At 34.8% G+C, this 13,254-nt stretch overlaps 1 protein-coding gene across 1 annotated transcript in view; it reads right to left on the bottom strand.

Annotated features, from left to right (window-relative positions):
• LOC150080793 (FRAS1-related extracellular matrix protein 1-like) overlaps positions 1–5,239 on the bottom strand; it is a 90,628-nt gene extending 85,389 nt beyond the window's left edge. Inside the window, exon 1 of the mRNA XM_090380823.1 lies at positions 4,551–5,239. Coding sequence (XP_090236949.1) covers positions 4,551–5,239 — 689 coding nt within the window. The remainder of the gene's footprint in view (positions 1–4,550) is intronic.
• Positions 5,240–13,254: the final 8,015 nt, after the last annotated feature.

Here is a 13,254-nt window from a genome sequence, read left to right as displayed (position 1 = left end):
ATCAAAAATGCAATGGATGATTACAGAAAGTCAGAAGACATGAATAACTTCCTTTAGGTAGCCTAAAGGAAGGATAAATTAGTCTCATCCATAATCAAGTTACACATGGGGGGAAGCATGCTAAGATATGAGGATCAAAATTAATGCCTCCAAATTTTTTCTTCAATACCATTGCAGATTTGCTAATTTAAACTGCATGTTATATGTATGTAGTTACATTTCTTTTTTTCACATATATACATTTTCTCCATTGCTGAACAATCATTGAGCCTTATTTTCCTTCTCATAAAAATTACTGTCAATCTCCACAAGCTTTTTCTTGATGGGCTGCAATGACAGCATCATAACAAAGTGTTTCGTTGTGGGAACACTTCAATAGGGCCAAATGGGTAAAGGTCTGATAATGAAGGTTAGGACTGCACAACAGATATGGCTGAACAGTCCCTGAATGAATATAGTAATCAATCTGGAATAAGCCTTGTTTTTATAAAAAAATTAATTGCTAACTGGCAGAATATACTGCTGGTTAGCAATTAATGCCTTTGAAATCAGGCGTAAGAACTCCCCACTGTTCGAGACTGTATGGTCAGATCTCAATCCCTGTGATTTCTGGCTATGGGGATACCTGAAAGACAGAGTTTACCGTGGCAGCATACAGTCGCTTGTTGATTTGAAAGCAAGCATTAAACAGCATGTAGCCAACATCCCCAATGAGATGCTATGCGAAACTGTGTCGCACCAGTCCTCCGTTTTCAGAATGTCATCTCAAGTGAAGGAAAGCACATAGAACAATATCTGCAGATTTCTAAGTTCTGATATTAAAATCTAATCCTAAGTTAAGTATTCCATCTCATGTTTACAGTGCAAATTTCTCCCGTGGTGGCGGAAACTTGAACTAATTTTTTTTTCATCTACAAATCACTTCCCCATACCCTAAATGACATACCCACCAATTTTCACAGTGCTATCTCTAACCATTTTGACACTAGGGTCTCCTGAATAGGGAAACTTATAACCACCAGGTAATTGCATATTTCTAGAGTCTAGAAATATTCATGTAGGTGCTACCATATGTTATATTCAAACATAAATGGTCAGGTTATTTGAAACATTCAAAATGTATATATACTCTATACTGCAGAGCCCACATATAAATATATACAGGGTGATTCACTACCTGTGCAACAAACTTGCAGGAGGTGTAGGGGGCACAAAGACGAATCGGAATCACATAGCATTGCAGGGTCCGAAATGCCTTCATCATGTGGTAGAGGATGTTGAACGGGAGGTCGCGTGAACAGCGATCCCGCTGGAAGTCAGCATTTGCAAACCGGTTCCCGAGGCAGTAAGATGGATGAGTATTCAAACGTTGAACTGGCCGATATGCACCTCCCGTATGGAGCTGTGGACTGTAAGGGGTGCACTGCTCTGCGCTTGTACCAGGAACGTTTACTGCACAGGCGTGCTCCTCATCATACGATTTTAATCGTATGATGAGAAGGTTACGTGAGACTGGTTGTTTCACGAGAGGTACCATGAATCGAGAGCAAACGATGAGGACGCCAGACAATGAGGAAAATGTCCTACATCTTGCAGAAGGACATTTATGAGTACTCGAGTACGAGTACTCAAGCGATAGGCCAACGATTGGGTATTTCCCAATCCACTGTATGGAGGATACTGTCAACAAACCAAATGAGTTCATACCATCTGCGATGCGTCCAATCATTGGAGCCTGCAGATTATCCACTCCGGAGGACTTTTGCTACTTGGTTTCTTCAACAGAAACGGTTCGCAAATGCTGACTTCCAGCGGGATTGCTCTTCACGCAACCTCCCGTTCAACGTCCTCTACCGAATGACGAAGGCATTTCGGACCCTGCAATGCTATGTGATTCCGATTCGTCTTTGTGCCCCCTACACCTCCTGCAAGTTTGTCGCACTGGTAGTGACTCACCCTGTATATATATATATATATATATATATATACAAACTCACAAAAGGGTTTAAGCTGTATGTGTTCATTTTCATATCTAATTTTTAATATCAACTGCATAATTTAGCTTATATAGCATCTGCCAAAAAAAGAAAAACACTACCCACCTCATCTGTCCATTCCTCCTAATAATGCCTAATTCCTCCTTAAACGTATTCAAGCTACCCACTTCCACAACACCAGATGGTAGTTAGGTCCAACAATCACTTACCCTCTGGATGAAAGCAAATTTTTGCATATCTATCCAGCCCTTCACCACCAAATACGGAAGATGCGGAAAGGTCAGGGAATGACCACCGCACCGGAGCAATATGGCCTTAGTTGCTAATGCTCCTAAAAACCAAATAACAAATAACAGCATATCTATCCTACAGACATCTTTTTTTTTCAATTTAAATTTATGTAGTACTCAAGATATGACCTAATAATTGCCTTAATACAATGGGATAATCACATCCTTATCCCTGCTGGCAAAGTCCCTATATATCATTGTCAGAACCCCATAACTGTACTGCTAAGAGAACTTCACGTTGGACTATCCGCGACCTTTGGGTTGCCAGGCAGGCAGGCACTTTACCCACCTGGCTAGCCTGGTCGGCTCTTTTCTCTACTGCTGTGAGCATAGTACAATTGATATGTTATTCTGGGATTACTGCTGCCCACATGTAGTATCTTGCATTTACCAATGTTAAACCTAAACTGCCACTTCTCAGCCCATCTGCCTAATTTATCTAGATTTTGCTGCAGTAGCTTGCCCTGAATCCTGCCATCAACCACCCTGCTAACCTTTGTATCATCTGTAACTTAGACAATAAGCTTGATATGCTTTCATCAATATCATTAATATATACTGTAAATAGTAAGGAGCACAGCATTGAACCCTGAGGACTCCACTAATAATATTAGTTCAAGAAGTTATATTATTATAGTTTTTAATTTATCACAGAAAAAACTGCAAATGAACTCCAGGTTTGCTAAATTCAATGTATATACAGTAAACCCTCGATTTAATGGACTAATAGGGGAGAAGGGGTGTCTGTTAATGCCAAAAGTCCATTAAATTGAATGTAACCTGGGGAAGCATTTTTTATTATTCTTAATGGAAAAAAAAGCTTTAATACAATATACAGTATTGTACAATATAAAATTATGTTGCAATTTGGCCTTTGATTTATGGATATTAGAAACAGCTTGTATTTTTATGCCGTAAATTTCACAAACCCATGCTACTGAGATGCCTTGTTCTAATTTCTCAATTAGCTATAATTTCTGTGCCACATTTAAGTTCACATGCTTTCTTTTACTTCCTCTATCACTTGATGCCATTTTAAATTGTAAGGATTGCAAAATTATTTAATAAATAAAGTTACAATTCAGAAATCACAGAAACACTCTGTATACAACCTGACCCCACCATAGCTTGAGGCAGACTGAGACCGAAACAAAGCGAGTCGATAGACCTGAGTGTCCGAGTCACATTCAGCTCACAAGTCACGGCTTGCTCTTATCTGTTATCTGTAATCTGGGAAAACAGCCATTTGATCACGTTTTCAGAAAGAATAGTATGAATCAGAGCTGTAATACTCAATATGTTCTACGTTGATAATAATATGAGTAAATTAATAAGAGGAGTTTACCTCAATATAGTACGTGGAACACTTCCGTATGATACCCTCCAGAAATTAAAACGGAAAAAACGAAAAAATCGACAACTTACCGGTACATTAAAGTAAAATATAAATAATAAAGTAAAATATAAATAATTAAATAATCAATTTAACACAATTCAAAATCAATTCAAAACAATTAAAATTCAAATTAACGCAATTAAAAGAATCTAACGAAAATATTCAAAACGATTTTCCTTCCTACCTTCCTAACTAAGGAAGGAAAATCGTTTTGAATATTTTCGTTAGATTCTTTTAATTGCGTTAATTTGAATTTTAATTGTTTTGAATTGATTTTGAATTGTGTTAAATTGATTATTTAATTATTTATATTTTACTTTATTATTTATATTTTACTTTAATGTACCGGTAAGTTGTCGATTTTTTCATTTTTTCCGTTTTAATTTCTGGAGGGTATCATACGGAAGTGTTCCACGTACTATATTGAGGTAAACTCCTCTTATTAATTTACTCATTTCAGAAAGAATAAAAAACAATTTCCTGAATTTGATTATAAAAATAAAAGTAGGTAATTATCAAAACAATAATGGAAATATGTAATTATTTTTAATTAATAATAACACTGAAGTTTTGTATAACCTAAAAAATAATAATATGGTCGAGTTAATATGTACATTACTGTATTATTATTTGTCCGATACGTTAAATTTGAAATCTGTTATATCGGGGGTCCGTTAAATTGAGGGTTTACTGTATGTATCATTAATAAAAAATTATAAATAACTTATAAACTATAACAGTTGTTGTTTTGTTGTTGATTTTACAGCATCAGTCAATTATGCCTGTAGAAGTTCACAGGCATTATAGTAGTGTATAAATTATAATATAAATTGTGAAGAAAACTATCAATTTAATAATAATACTTACTTCAGCAATCCAGTATCCAAATTTTCATTCCCATGATTATAAGCTGTTTTGTTACTGACAACTTGAAATAAAAAATAATCATCCTCACCATTTGTACTTTCTTGTTGGTAGGAAATCCAGCCTTTGTTTATTTCTTCTTGAGTAAAAGAATCCAAAATTAAAGTATTTCCATTTCTCAATAACTTTCCAAATTTTGGATACTGAGATATCAAGTAAATTATATCATCAGCTGAATGTGATGAATTTTCATAAATAAAATATTTTGATGTAATTATACCTCTTCCGTGTTCATTGATCACCATTGGTGAAATAACTTCCACAACTGGATGTTCATATTTGGTATGAAGTGAGGTCTCTATATCTATCACATATGTTACATTCTTGAATTCAACACCATTTGTCACCATCATGTTAAAACTATCTGCTTCATAATTACCATTTGAAGTATAAGTATGATTATACAAAACTTTCCTACCAATTATATCAAGAAGAGAAAATTTTTCCACAGAAACTCCTGGCCTATTAAGTAAAGCAATATGACCAAACCTTGGCTTTTTTTTAATGTAAAATGTAATATTTTCCAGATTGTTTGTACCATCTTCTGCACTGAGCATGGAGTTATCTAACACAATAAAATTTCCTGCTGTTACAGAAGTACTGTTTACAGAAACATAAAGCTTCTTTTTCATCATTCCACTTAGAATTTTTATGGTAAATCGCTCAACTGAAGATATGTGAACACCATCTGTAATATAATAATCAAAGCCATCTTCATTATCCAAAAGTGTTTTAGGTGAATGTTGATATCTGTCAAGAAAAATAAATAACATATGAAGAAATATATTTATATTTCATATCAATAAACAAACCTATCAATCTTGTTTCATAATGTTAGTTCTAAGCATAACATATATAGAGGAATGAATAATTCTAAAACAAAAACAGAAGCTACAAGATCACTATTTTGATAAAACCCACTTAACACGATTTTTAAGGGAGCTGTTATTAAAAACTTATGTCTTCAACTAGCCACCTTCACATTATTTTATCAGTTAACAAGACAAAAAAAAAAAAAAATCATGGAATTTTGTTTAAATTCTGAAATTAAATGATAATTAAATATTTATTTTTTAAAAAGATACTTTTTTATAAAAATTAAATTAAGAATCATAAATAGAAACAATTTTAACAAACACAGGAAATTTATTTTTAAAATTAATATTTGTTACTATAAATGCAATATGTGCACAAAGCTACTATTATGTATAGAGTCATCCCTCGATTTGTGGCATTTCTTATGGCACAGTTTTGCTATTGCATGGTCAGGTTTTACTACCAAAATTTTGGAATGTGCAGTAAGAATTTTGCTGCTGCATGATTTTTCGATTATCAAAAAAAAGTTTTCCTTGCAAATAACATAAAATGTTTTTTTTTGCTAATATATCCCATTCAGTATGAAAATGACAGTTCTTTGCTTTCTTCACTATGTCCTATGTATATAAAGGGCATGTTTAACTATATATATGTACAATATATTTATTTTTGAGAGCCTAAAATTAAGAAAGCTATGAGGAGTTACCAAAAAGTAAGGTAACACTTTTTTTCTTAATAATGGTAAAAGGGAATGAGATGAAACGCGATGGACAGATAGACCCATTAATAATGTTCAAAAAGACCACCAGTGCAGTTTTCCAGTACCGCAAAACTGCACTGGTGCCTCACAGCAGATTCCAGTTGCAAAATGGTGGCTACCATGCAAGTGTGATCCAAAACAGGTGTTCGTGAAGTTATTTGCTTTTTGCAAGCAAAAGGGTCTTCACCACGTGACATTCACCATTAACTGGTTGCTGCGTATGGCAAAAAGGTCATGACAAAGAAGCAGGTGTGTTTTTGGTGCAATGAATTTGAAGCAGGCTGTGTTGACATTGAAGATCGACATTGGGCGGCCAGGCCTTCATCAAGCAAGGCAGAAGACAACATTTTGCACATTAAGGGCTTCATTCTTGAAAACAGGCAAGTGAAAGTGCGTGAAATTGCACAAATAATGAACAAGTTGACTGTTCACGATGTCCTTGACAAAACAAAACACATGGGGGATGTGTTGCGATACAGCGACGAAAGAGAGAATTTTCTCGCTCGCATAGTCACAGCAGACGAATTCTACTGCTAATGCCACTGATCATTGTTTACCTCCTTCCAGCTATTATGAAATACCTGGTTTGTTTTTTAGACATGAACTTTACAACAACCCAAAAAAAAAAAAGAAACCAAGTGCGAAGAAAGGGAATCCCTTGACACCTTGAAGCTTCTTTTGACTACTAAATCCATTATAACTCTCTTGTCACATAGCATTCTACTCCACTGTGTTAGAATAATGTTAGAATAATACAGTTTTCTACAAAACTGAGGAAAAAAACTGTACTAGGTTTGGATAATGATCTGAATTTACTGTTACAGAATCACTATTATCTTTAAAAATATTGCATCTGATATACAAAAAACCAAGAAGAAATAACTTTCTGGATATCTCATGAGGCATTCCACATTCAAAAAAAAATTCCTCCATGATAGTACAGTGGGTTTGTTATTTTTCACTCATTTGGAGAGATCTCGGTTTAAATCCTGTGAGAAACTAGAGGATTTCTTAACGGCCTCTGAAATTGTGGCTGCCATTTAGCCAATCTCTCCTGGTGAAAGGAACTGGGCTCTCCCTATAATTTATTCCGTATTTTTCAGTCCACACCACAGAGCATGCAAAATCATCCTGTGAACACACTTCTATGGTCATAATACGGCTCATAAGATACAGTAACACCACATTGAGCTGGAGTGCTATGGCAAAAGTGTCCACGGTGCTTCAGACCTCCAATACATCAACTAACCCAGAAAAACAAAAAAAAAAACAATAAAAAAATAATAGGTTGGAGAATAAAAATATCAGTAATTTATTTACTAATATTCATATCAGATGGATGAACTAATTTAATCCATGCTTATGTACTGATAAAAAAAGGTGTAAAGGTGAACAGTTGACATGGTTGTAGAGAATACAACACAGAAAATGTGGAGGCATAAAAAGAAATAGTTAACATAATTATATGGAACATATGATACAGCATAAAAAAATAAAAGTTTAGGGAGCATATAACAATAAAGAAAGATAACTAAAAAACAAGGTTCACAATAATTTGGCTAGCAGCATGTTAGCACAACACTGAAATAACAGAAGGATAATATATATTATTATTCTCCTGTTATAGCAAAGCAGAGAATGGAAATGGAATAGTGATTCTTTCATAAAAGCATATATCAAAACATCTAATGGAAAAGCAGACAGAACACTATTAGAGTTGTATTCTAAAAAGGAAGAATCAGTCCAGGAATTCTACAGTTTTCTTTGGAAATGGTCACAATATCATGAAAGTCTAGAAAAAATGAAAAAAGTCTGATGGTGGCAATGTTGAAATTCTTAAAAATACTAGTTCTGCAATATAATAAGTTAAACAGAAACGAGAGGAAGAGCTGTATGAATATGTGTTGCTAAATTGGGTGAAATGTGTCTAAAAGTCTCATTAATTATCACAGTGGTTATTTATACTCAACTTGTCTTTAATGAAGTCTCAAAATTAAGTGAAATGGCAACATTATTGTCTACTTATGTTATCACAATAGCACTTTGCAATTAAAGGATTTTCTTCACATAATATTTTCAAAATTAACCTATTTTATAATATTTAAGTTAAAAAAAAAAAAAAAAAATATATATATATATATATATATGAATAGCATTTAAAAGAAACTTCCTGAAGCTATACACATAAAAATACTTATCTATAATACATACACCATGATATGGATAATTCATTCAAAATATCCCCAATAAGAATATATGAATCTTATTCAAAAAATTACAAATCAGTTACCTAATTAAGTTCAGGATGATATCTTCCTGAGAAAATTGTGTGGACTGGAGGTTAAGCCAATTATTTTCTGGGTATTTCTTCTGGAGAAAGCCAATCTTGGGGAGAGAGAGTAGCACATAAAACAGTTCTCCTGGAGATGAGTCTTGATCAATAATAAACAAAACTTCACTAGACAGTATAATGTTACTTCCATATTCAGCCTCAATGCCAATATTTTTAATAAGTTTGGGAGGTTCATCATTTACTGGAAGTATTTCTACAAATACTGTCTTCAGTACTTTATGAAGACCATCACTTATAATCAGTTCAAAAGAATCACTGAAATCTTCTGTTCCACTGTGTTGATAAAATACACTGTTAAAATTTTCTAAGGCTAATTCAGTAAATGGAAATTTAATATTATGTCCATTAGTTTCAGTTTGTATTACATGAACAACAGATCCAAATCTTGGTGCAGAATTAAGGTGAACTGTTAACAAATCACCAGGAAGGTCTTTGTCTTCCACAAACAGAATGCTACCAATTTCCTGCATACCACCCTCAGGTATTGTGAAATTTTGAAGTGTCACTATAGGCTGTTCATCATTTCGGGAGAAAATAGTTATAAACACAACTAGGAATGAAGAATTATGAATTCCATCACACACATACAATTCAAATTCATCTGATTCTGGCTCGATTGCTCTGAAAAAAAGAAATCAAATTTACATATTTCAATAAATTGTATGCTTCTTAATTATATTTCAAATAATGGTAATTCAGAGGGAGAGAGAGAGAGAGAGAGAGAGAGAGAGAGAGAGAGAGAGAGAGAGAGAGAGAGAGAGAGAGACAGGTCAGATTATTTGGATTAGTATTAAAGCAACTTAGACCATAAGAATGTGTTCTAAGATAGTTTATATTTGTAGGATGAAAAAACTAAGGAAATACCACACTCTGCTTTATTCAAACTGCCTGAAAAGGAGGGATAAATTGCTCCTATCATCAGTATGAGCCAAATTGGGAAAATCTATTCTTTTGTAGATGGATGGATGGATAGTGAAAGTTAATCAATGAGTGAGTAAAAATACACTCATTCCATATGTGTATGACATTTTCTTTATAATATTTGAGCCATAATAATTATTTTTTTTCTTATTTGCATACTCTGTGTATATAATAACCTCTTCTCAAACAATCATATTTATTAAAAGTGACTGAGGTAGTATTTATACTGTCTTATTTATACAGATTTATCACTGATAATTAAAAGTAACTGCCAAACGGTTCATTCTTCATAAATGTGTGACACGTCATGAGAAGACTTATGTGAAGTCATGATGATTCAGGAGAACACCCCACCATCCAAACAAATCTTTTAAGCTATGCTTTATGTAGGAAAGGATAACAACTAGGATCTTAACCTAATATCTAGTCCTCATTTTCCCATTGTGCAACCTGTTTCTAGGTAATCAGCTACGGAGCTACTCAATGAACAAGAATGGTAAGTAAATAAAATAGTGAATACTTTTCAATCTGAAAATTAGCTTACTGAAATGTAATTATGGTAAGAAATTACAAAGAAATTTCCTGATCCAGAACAATTCCAATCACAAAACTAATATGAAAACATTTCTGAATTAAACTTTGGAATTCAATCATTAGGCCAGGATGGAGTACTTACACAGATTCTAAAATCATAGCTGCCAACTTTTGACTTTCAAAATATTGGAGATCAGGAATTTATAAGCAGGAGGAAAACAGGAAGTTTTTTGATCAAAACAGGCAAAAACAGGTTGTGTTTTGCAAAAAAGCAATACTGCTTCCCAAAAATCAGGAGGAAAACAGGACATTTTTGAGGGAAAAAAAGTGGGAGTTTTTTTAGCATCCACTCTCCACTAGAAATTACATCTTACTACCAACAAAATTACACATTTTATATTAAAATAATACAGCCATAGGACTGTTTATGCAATAAACAACTGCTTTTAAACATTAGATTACCTAACATTTTTCTGTTTATAGATATTTCATTAGACAACTGATTTTCATTGCTTCAACAAAGCTAGCGCTGCTACTTTGCCCTCCAGAAATATTGAGTCAAAATTTTGTTCATAACAATGGCCCTGATGCCTAGACTTTGATGTCAGGGGCATTCCCAAAGCTTCAACAAAAAGAGAAGATCTTAACTCAGTTTTTGCTTTTCTAACCTGGCTGAATATTCTCTCACACTCAGCAATGCTAAGAAGAATACTGCTATGAGGGATAATATTTCAAGCTTCCTGTGTGCATTTGTTAGTGCCTCAACCAAGGCCACTACATATAAGTTCTCTTCTTTCATAATAGCATCTATATTATAGTTTCTCACAAAAAACTGGCAGAACTTATGCTGAAAACATCTATTTCTTTATCTTTGATACCAAGAAGTATGGAAAGTAGGGTTCCCAGGCCCTACGTTTTTCACGTTGATTTTACTGTTTACGTTTTTAATTTGCCTGTAAGTAGGCTTCTTCCTTTTTTTTTTCTTTTTACGATGAAAATCATATTTTAAACATCCCAGTAAATACAGTTAAAAGTTGGTTGCTAACACAACTATCAGATGATGCTGCAACTATTCAAAAACTGTTGGCAATGACGTTTTTTCAACAGTTGCCTACCATGAGAAAGGCAGAAGAAGGAAGAAGTCATGGAATATATTGTTCTTTCACTTTAATTTTCCATCGTGTGGGAGAAGGATGCAACGTAGTTTATGACGTGTTGAAATGTGAAATTGTTAATAAGTTATAGTAAGGAATATTGAACTTTATAGAAATTTAATGTATATTGTGTGCTATTATTGGTAATTTTAAATATAAAAACACTTGGGCACATTATTTCTTCTTAATAGTTCTTTCTTTCTTTCTCAAATTGAGAGCAAGATCCTAGGAGAGACATGGGCTTTGGATTATTTGTTGATGAGGTAAGATTAACAAATTATTATACAGGGTGATTCACTACCAGTACGACAAACTTGCAGGAGGTGTAGGGGGCACAAAGACGAATCGGAATCGCATAGCATTGCAGGGTCCAAAATGCCTTCGTCATGCGGTAGAGGACGTTGAACGGGAGGTCGCGTGAACAGCGATCCCGCTGGAAGTCAGCATTTGCGAACCGTTTCTGTTGAAGAAACCAAGTAGCAAAATTCCTCCGGAGTGGATAATCTGCAGGCTCCAATGATTGGACGCGTTGCAGATGGTATGAACTCATTTGGTTTGTTGACAGTATCCTGCATACAGTGGATTGGGACATACCCAATCGTTGGCCTATCGCTTGAGTACTCATACTTGGATTGCCTTCCGCAAGACGTAGGACATTCTCCTCATTGTCTAGCGTCCTCATCGTTCGCTCTCAATTCATGGTACCTCTCGTGAAACAACCAGTCTCACGTAACCTTCTGTGCACACATGCGAAAATCGTATGATGAGGAGCACGCCTGTGTGCGGGAAACGTTCCTGGTACAAGCGCAGAGCGGCGCGCCCGTTACAGTCTGCAGCTCCATACGCGAGGTGCATGTCGGCCAGTTCAACGTTTGAATACTCGTCCATCCTACTGCCTCAGGAACCGGTTCGCAAATGCTGACTTCCAGCGGGATCGCTGTTCACGCGACCTCCCGTTCAACGTCCTCTACCGCATGACGAAGGCATTTCGAACCCTGCAATGCTATGTGATTCCGATTCGTCTTTGTGCCCCCTACACCTCCTGCAAGTTTGTCGCATTGGTAGTGAATCACCCTGTATATATATATATATTTTTTTTTTTTTTCCCCTCGCCTTTTTCCCATTATTATGTGGGGTCAGCGTGTTTATTGTTTTGGCATGCAATTTTTACGGCCAGATGCCCTTCCTGACACCAACCCTCACCCTTTATTCGGGCTGGGAATATGCGGTGGTCATATCCTGACCTGCCGCATCCTCCGTATTTGGTGGGTACGGGCTCGAACCCCGGTCTAATCAAGAAGCATGTGCTATGCACTACTGCTCCTGCCCACCTGGCTACAATTATCTCCACATTTGAAATACATTGTTAAGCTAACAGACAATATTTGATATTTGTGCAACTTTTACTTAATTTTTTTTAATTTTTATTATTATTATTTTCAGATTGCCATTGAATAATTTTTGACAGGATGAGTAAAGAATCACAGTCCATTAGTCCTACCAAAGCTCCTCCCAAGAAAAAGAAGAAATTTCAGTATAAGCAAGTCTACTTAAAGAAGTGGGAAGAAACTTTCGCATGGGTAGCTCCAGCTTCTTCAGAGGATCGTGCCTACTGCAAATTATGCAACAAGAATTTTTCTATCAGTCATGGTAGTCAATTCGACGTTAAGCAGCATGCACAATACAAACTGCATCAGCAAAAAGAAAAGGAAAATGTGGGTGTAAACAAGTTATCAAGCTATTTTGTTAGTTTTAAAAAATCAAAATATGACAGTGTGACAGCATGTGAACTAGGATTAATATACCACAATGTGAAACATAATCATAGTTATAACAGTTTGGACTGTGGTAACAAACTGGCATCATCTTTATTCCATGATTCTGATATTGCAACAAAATTGTGTTGTGGAAGAACAAAATCAGAACCGTTAGTTAAAAATGTTCTAGCTCTTAAAAGTGTAAAATACTTTGTGGACATTCTTAATGATCCAACTAAATGCAGTCAGTTCTTTTGTGTTGCTACAGATGCTTCAAACAAGGGCAACAGAAAGCTTTTTCCCATATGCATTAGATATTTTGATCCTAATAAAAGTATAGAAAATAAGTTGT

Source organism: Mastigoproctus giganteus, chromosome 9, assembly GCF_048544385.1.
Source record: "Mastigoproctus giganteus isolate SK-2022 chromosome 9, ASM4854438v1, whole genome shotgun sequence".
Classification (NCBI taxonomy): domain Eukaryota; kingdom Metazoa; phylum Arthropoda; class Arachnida; order Uropygi; family Thelyphonidae; genus Mastigoproctus; species Mastigoproctus giganteus.
Note: the sequence above shows the minus strand (reverse complement) of the source record. Positions and strands in the feature narration are given on the sequence as shown.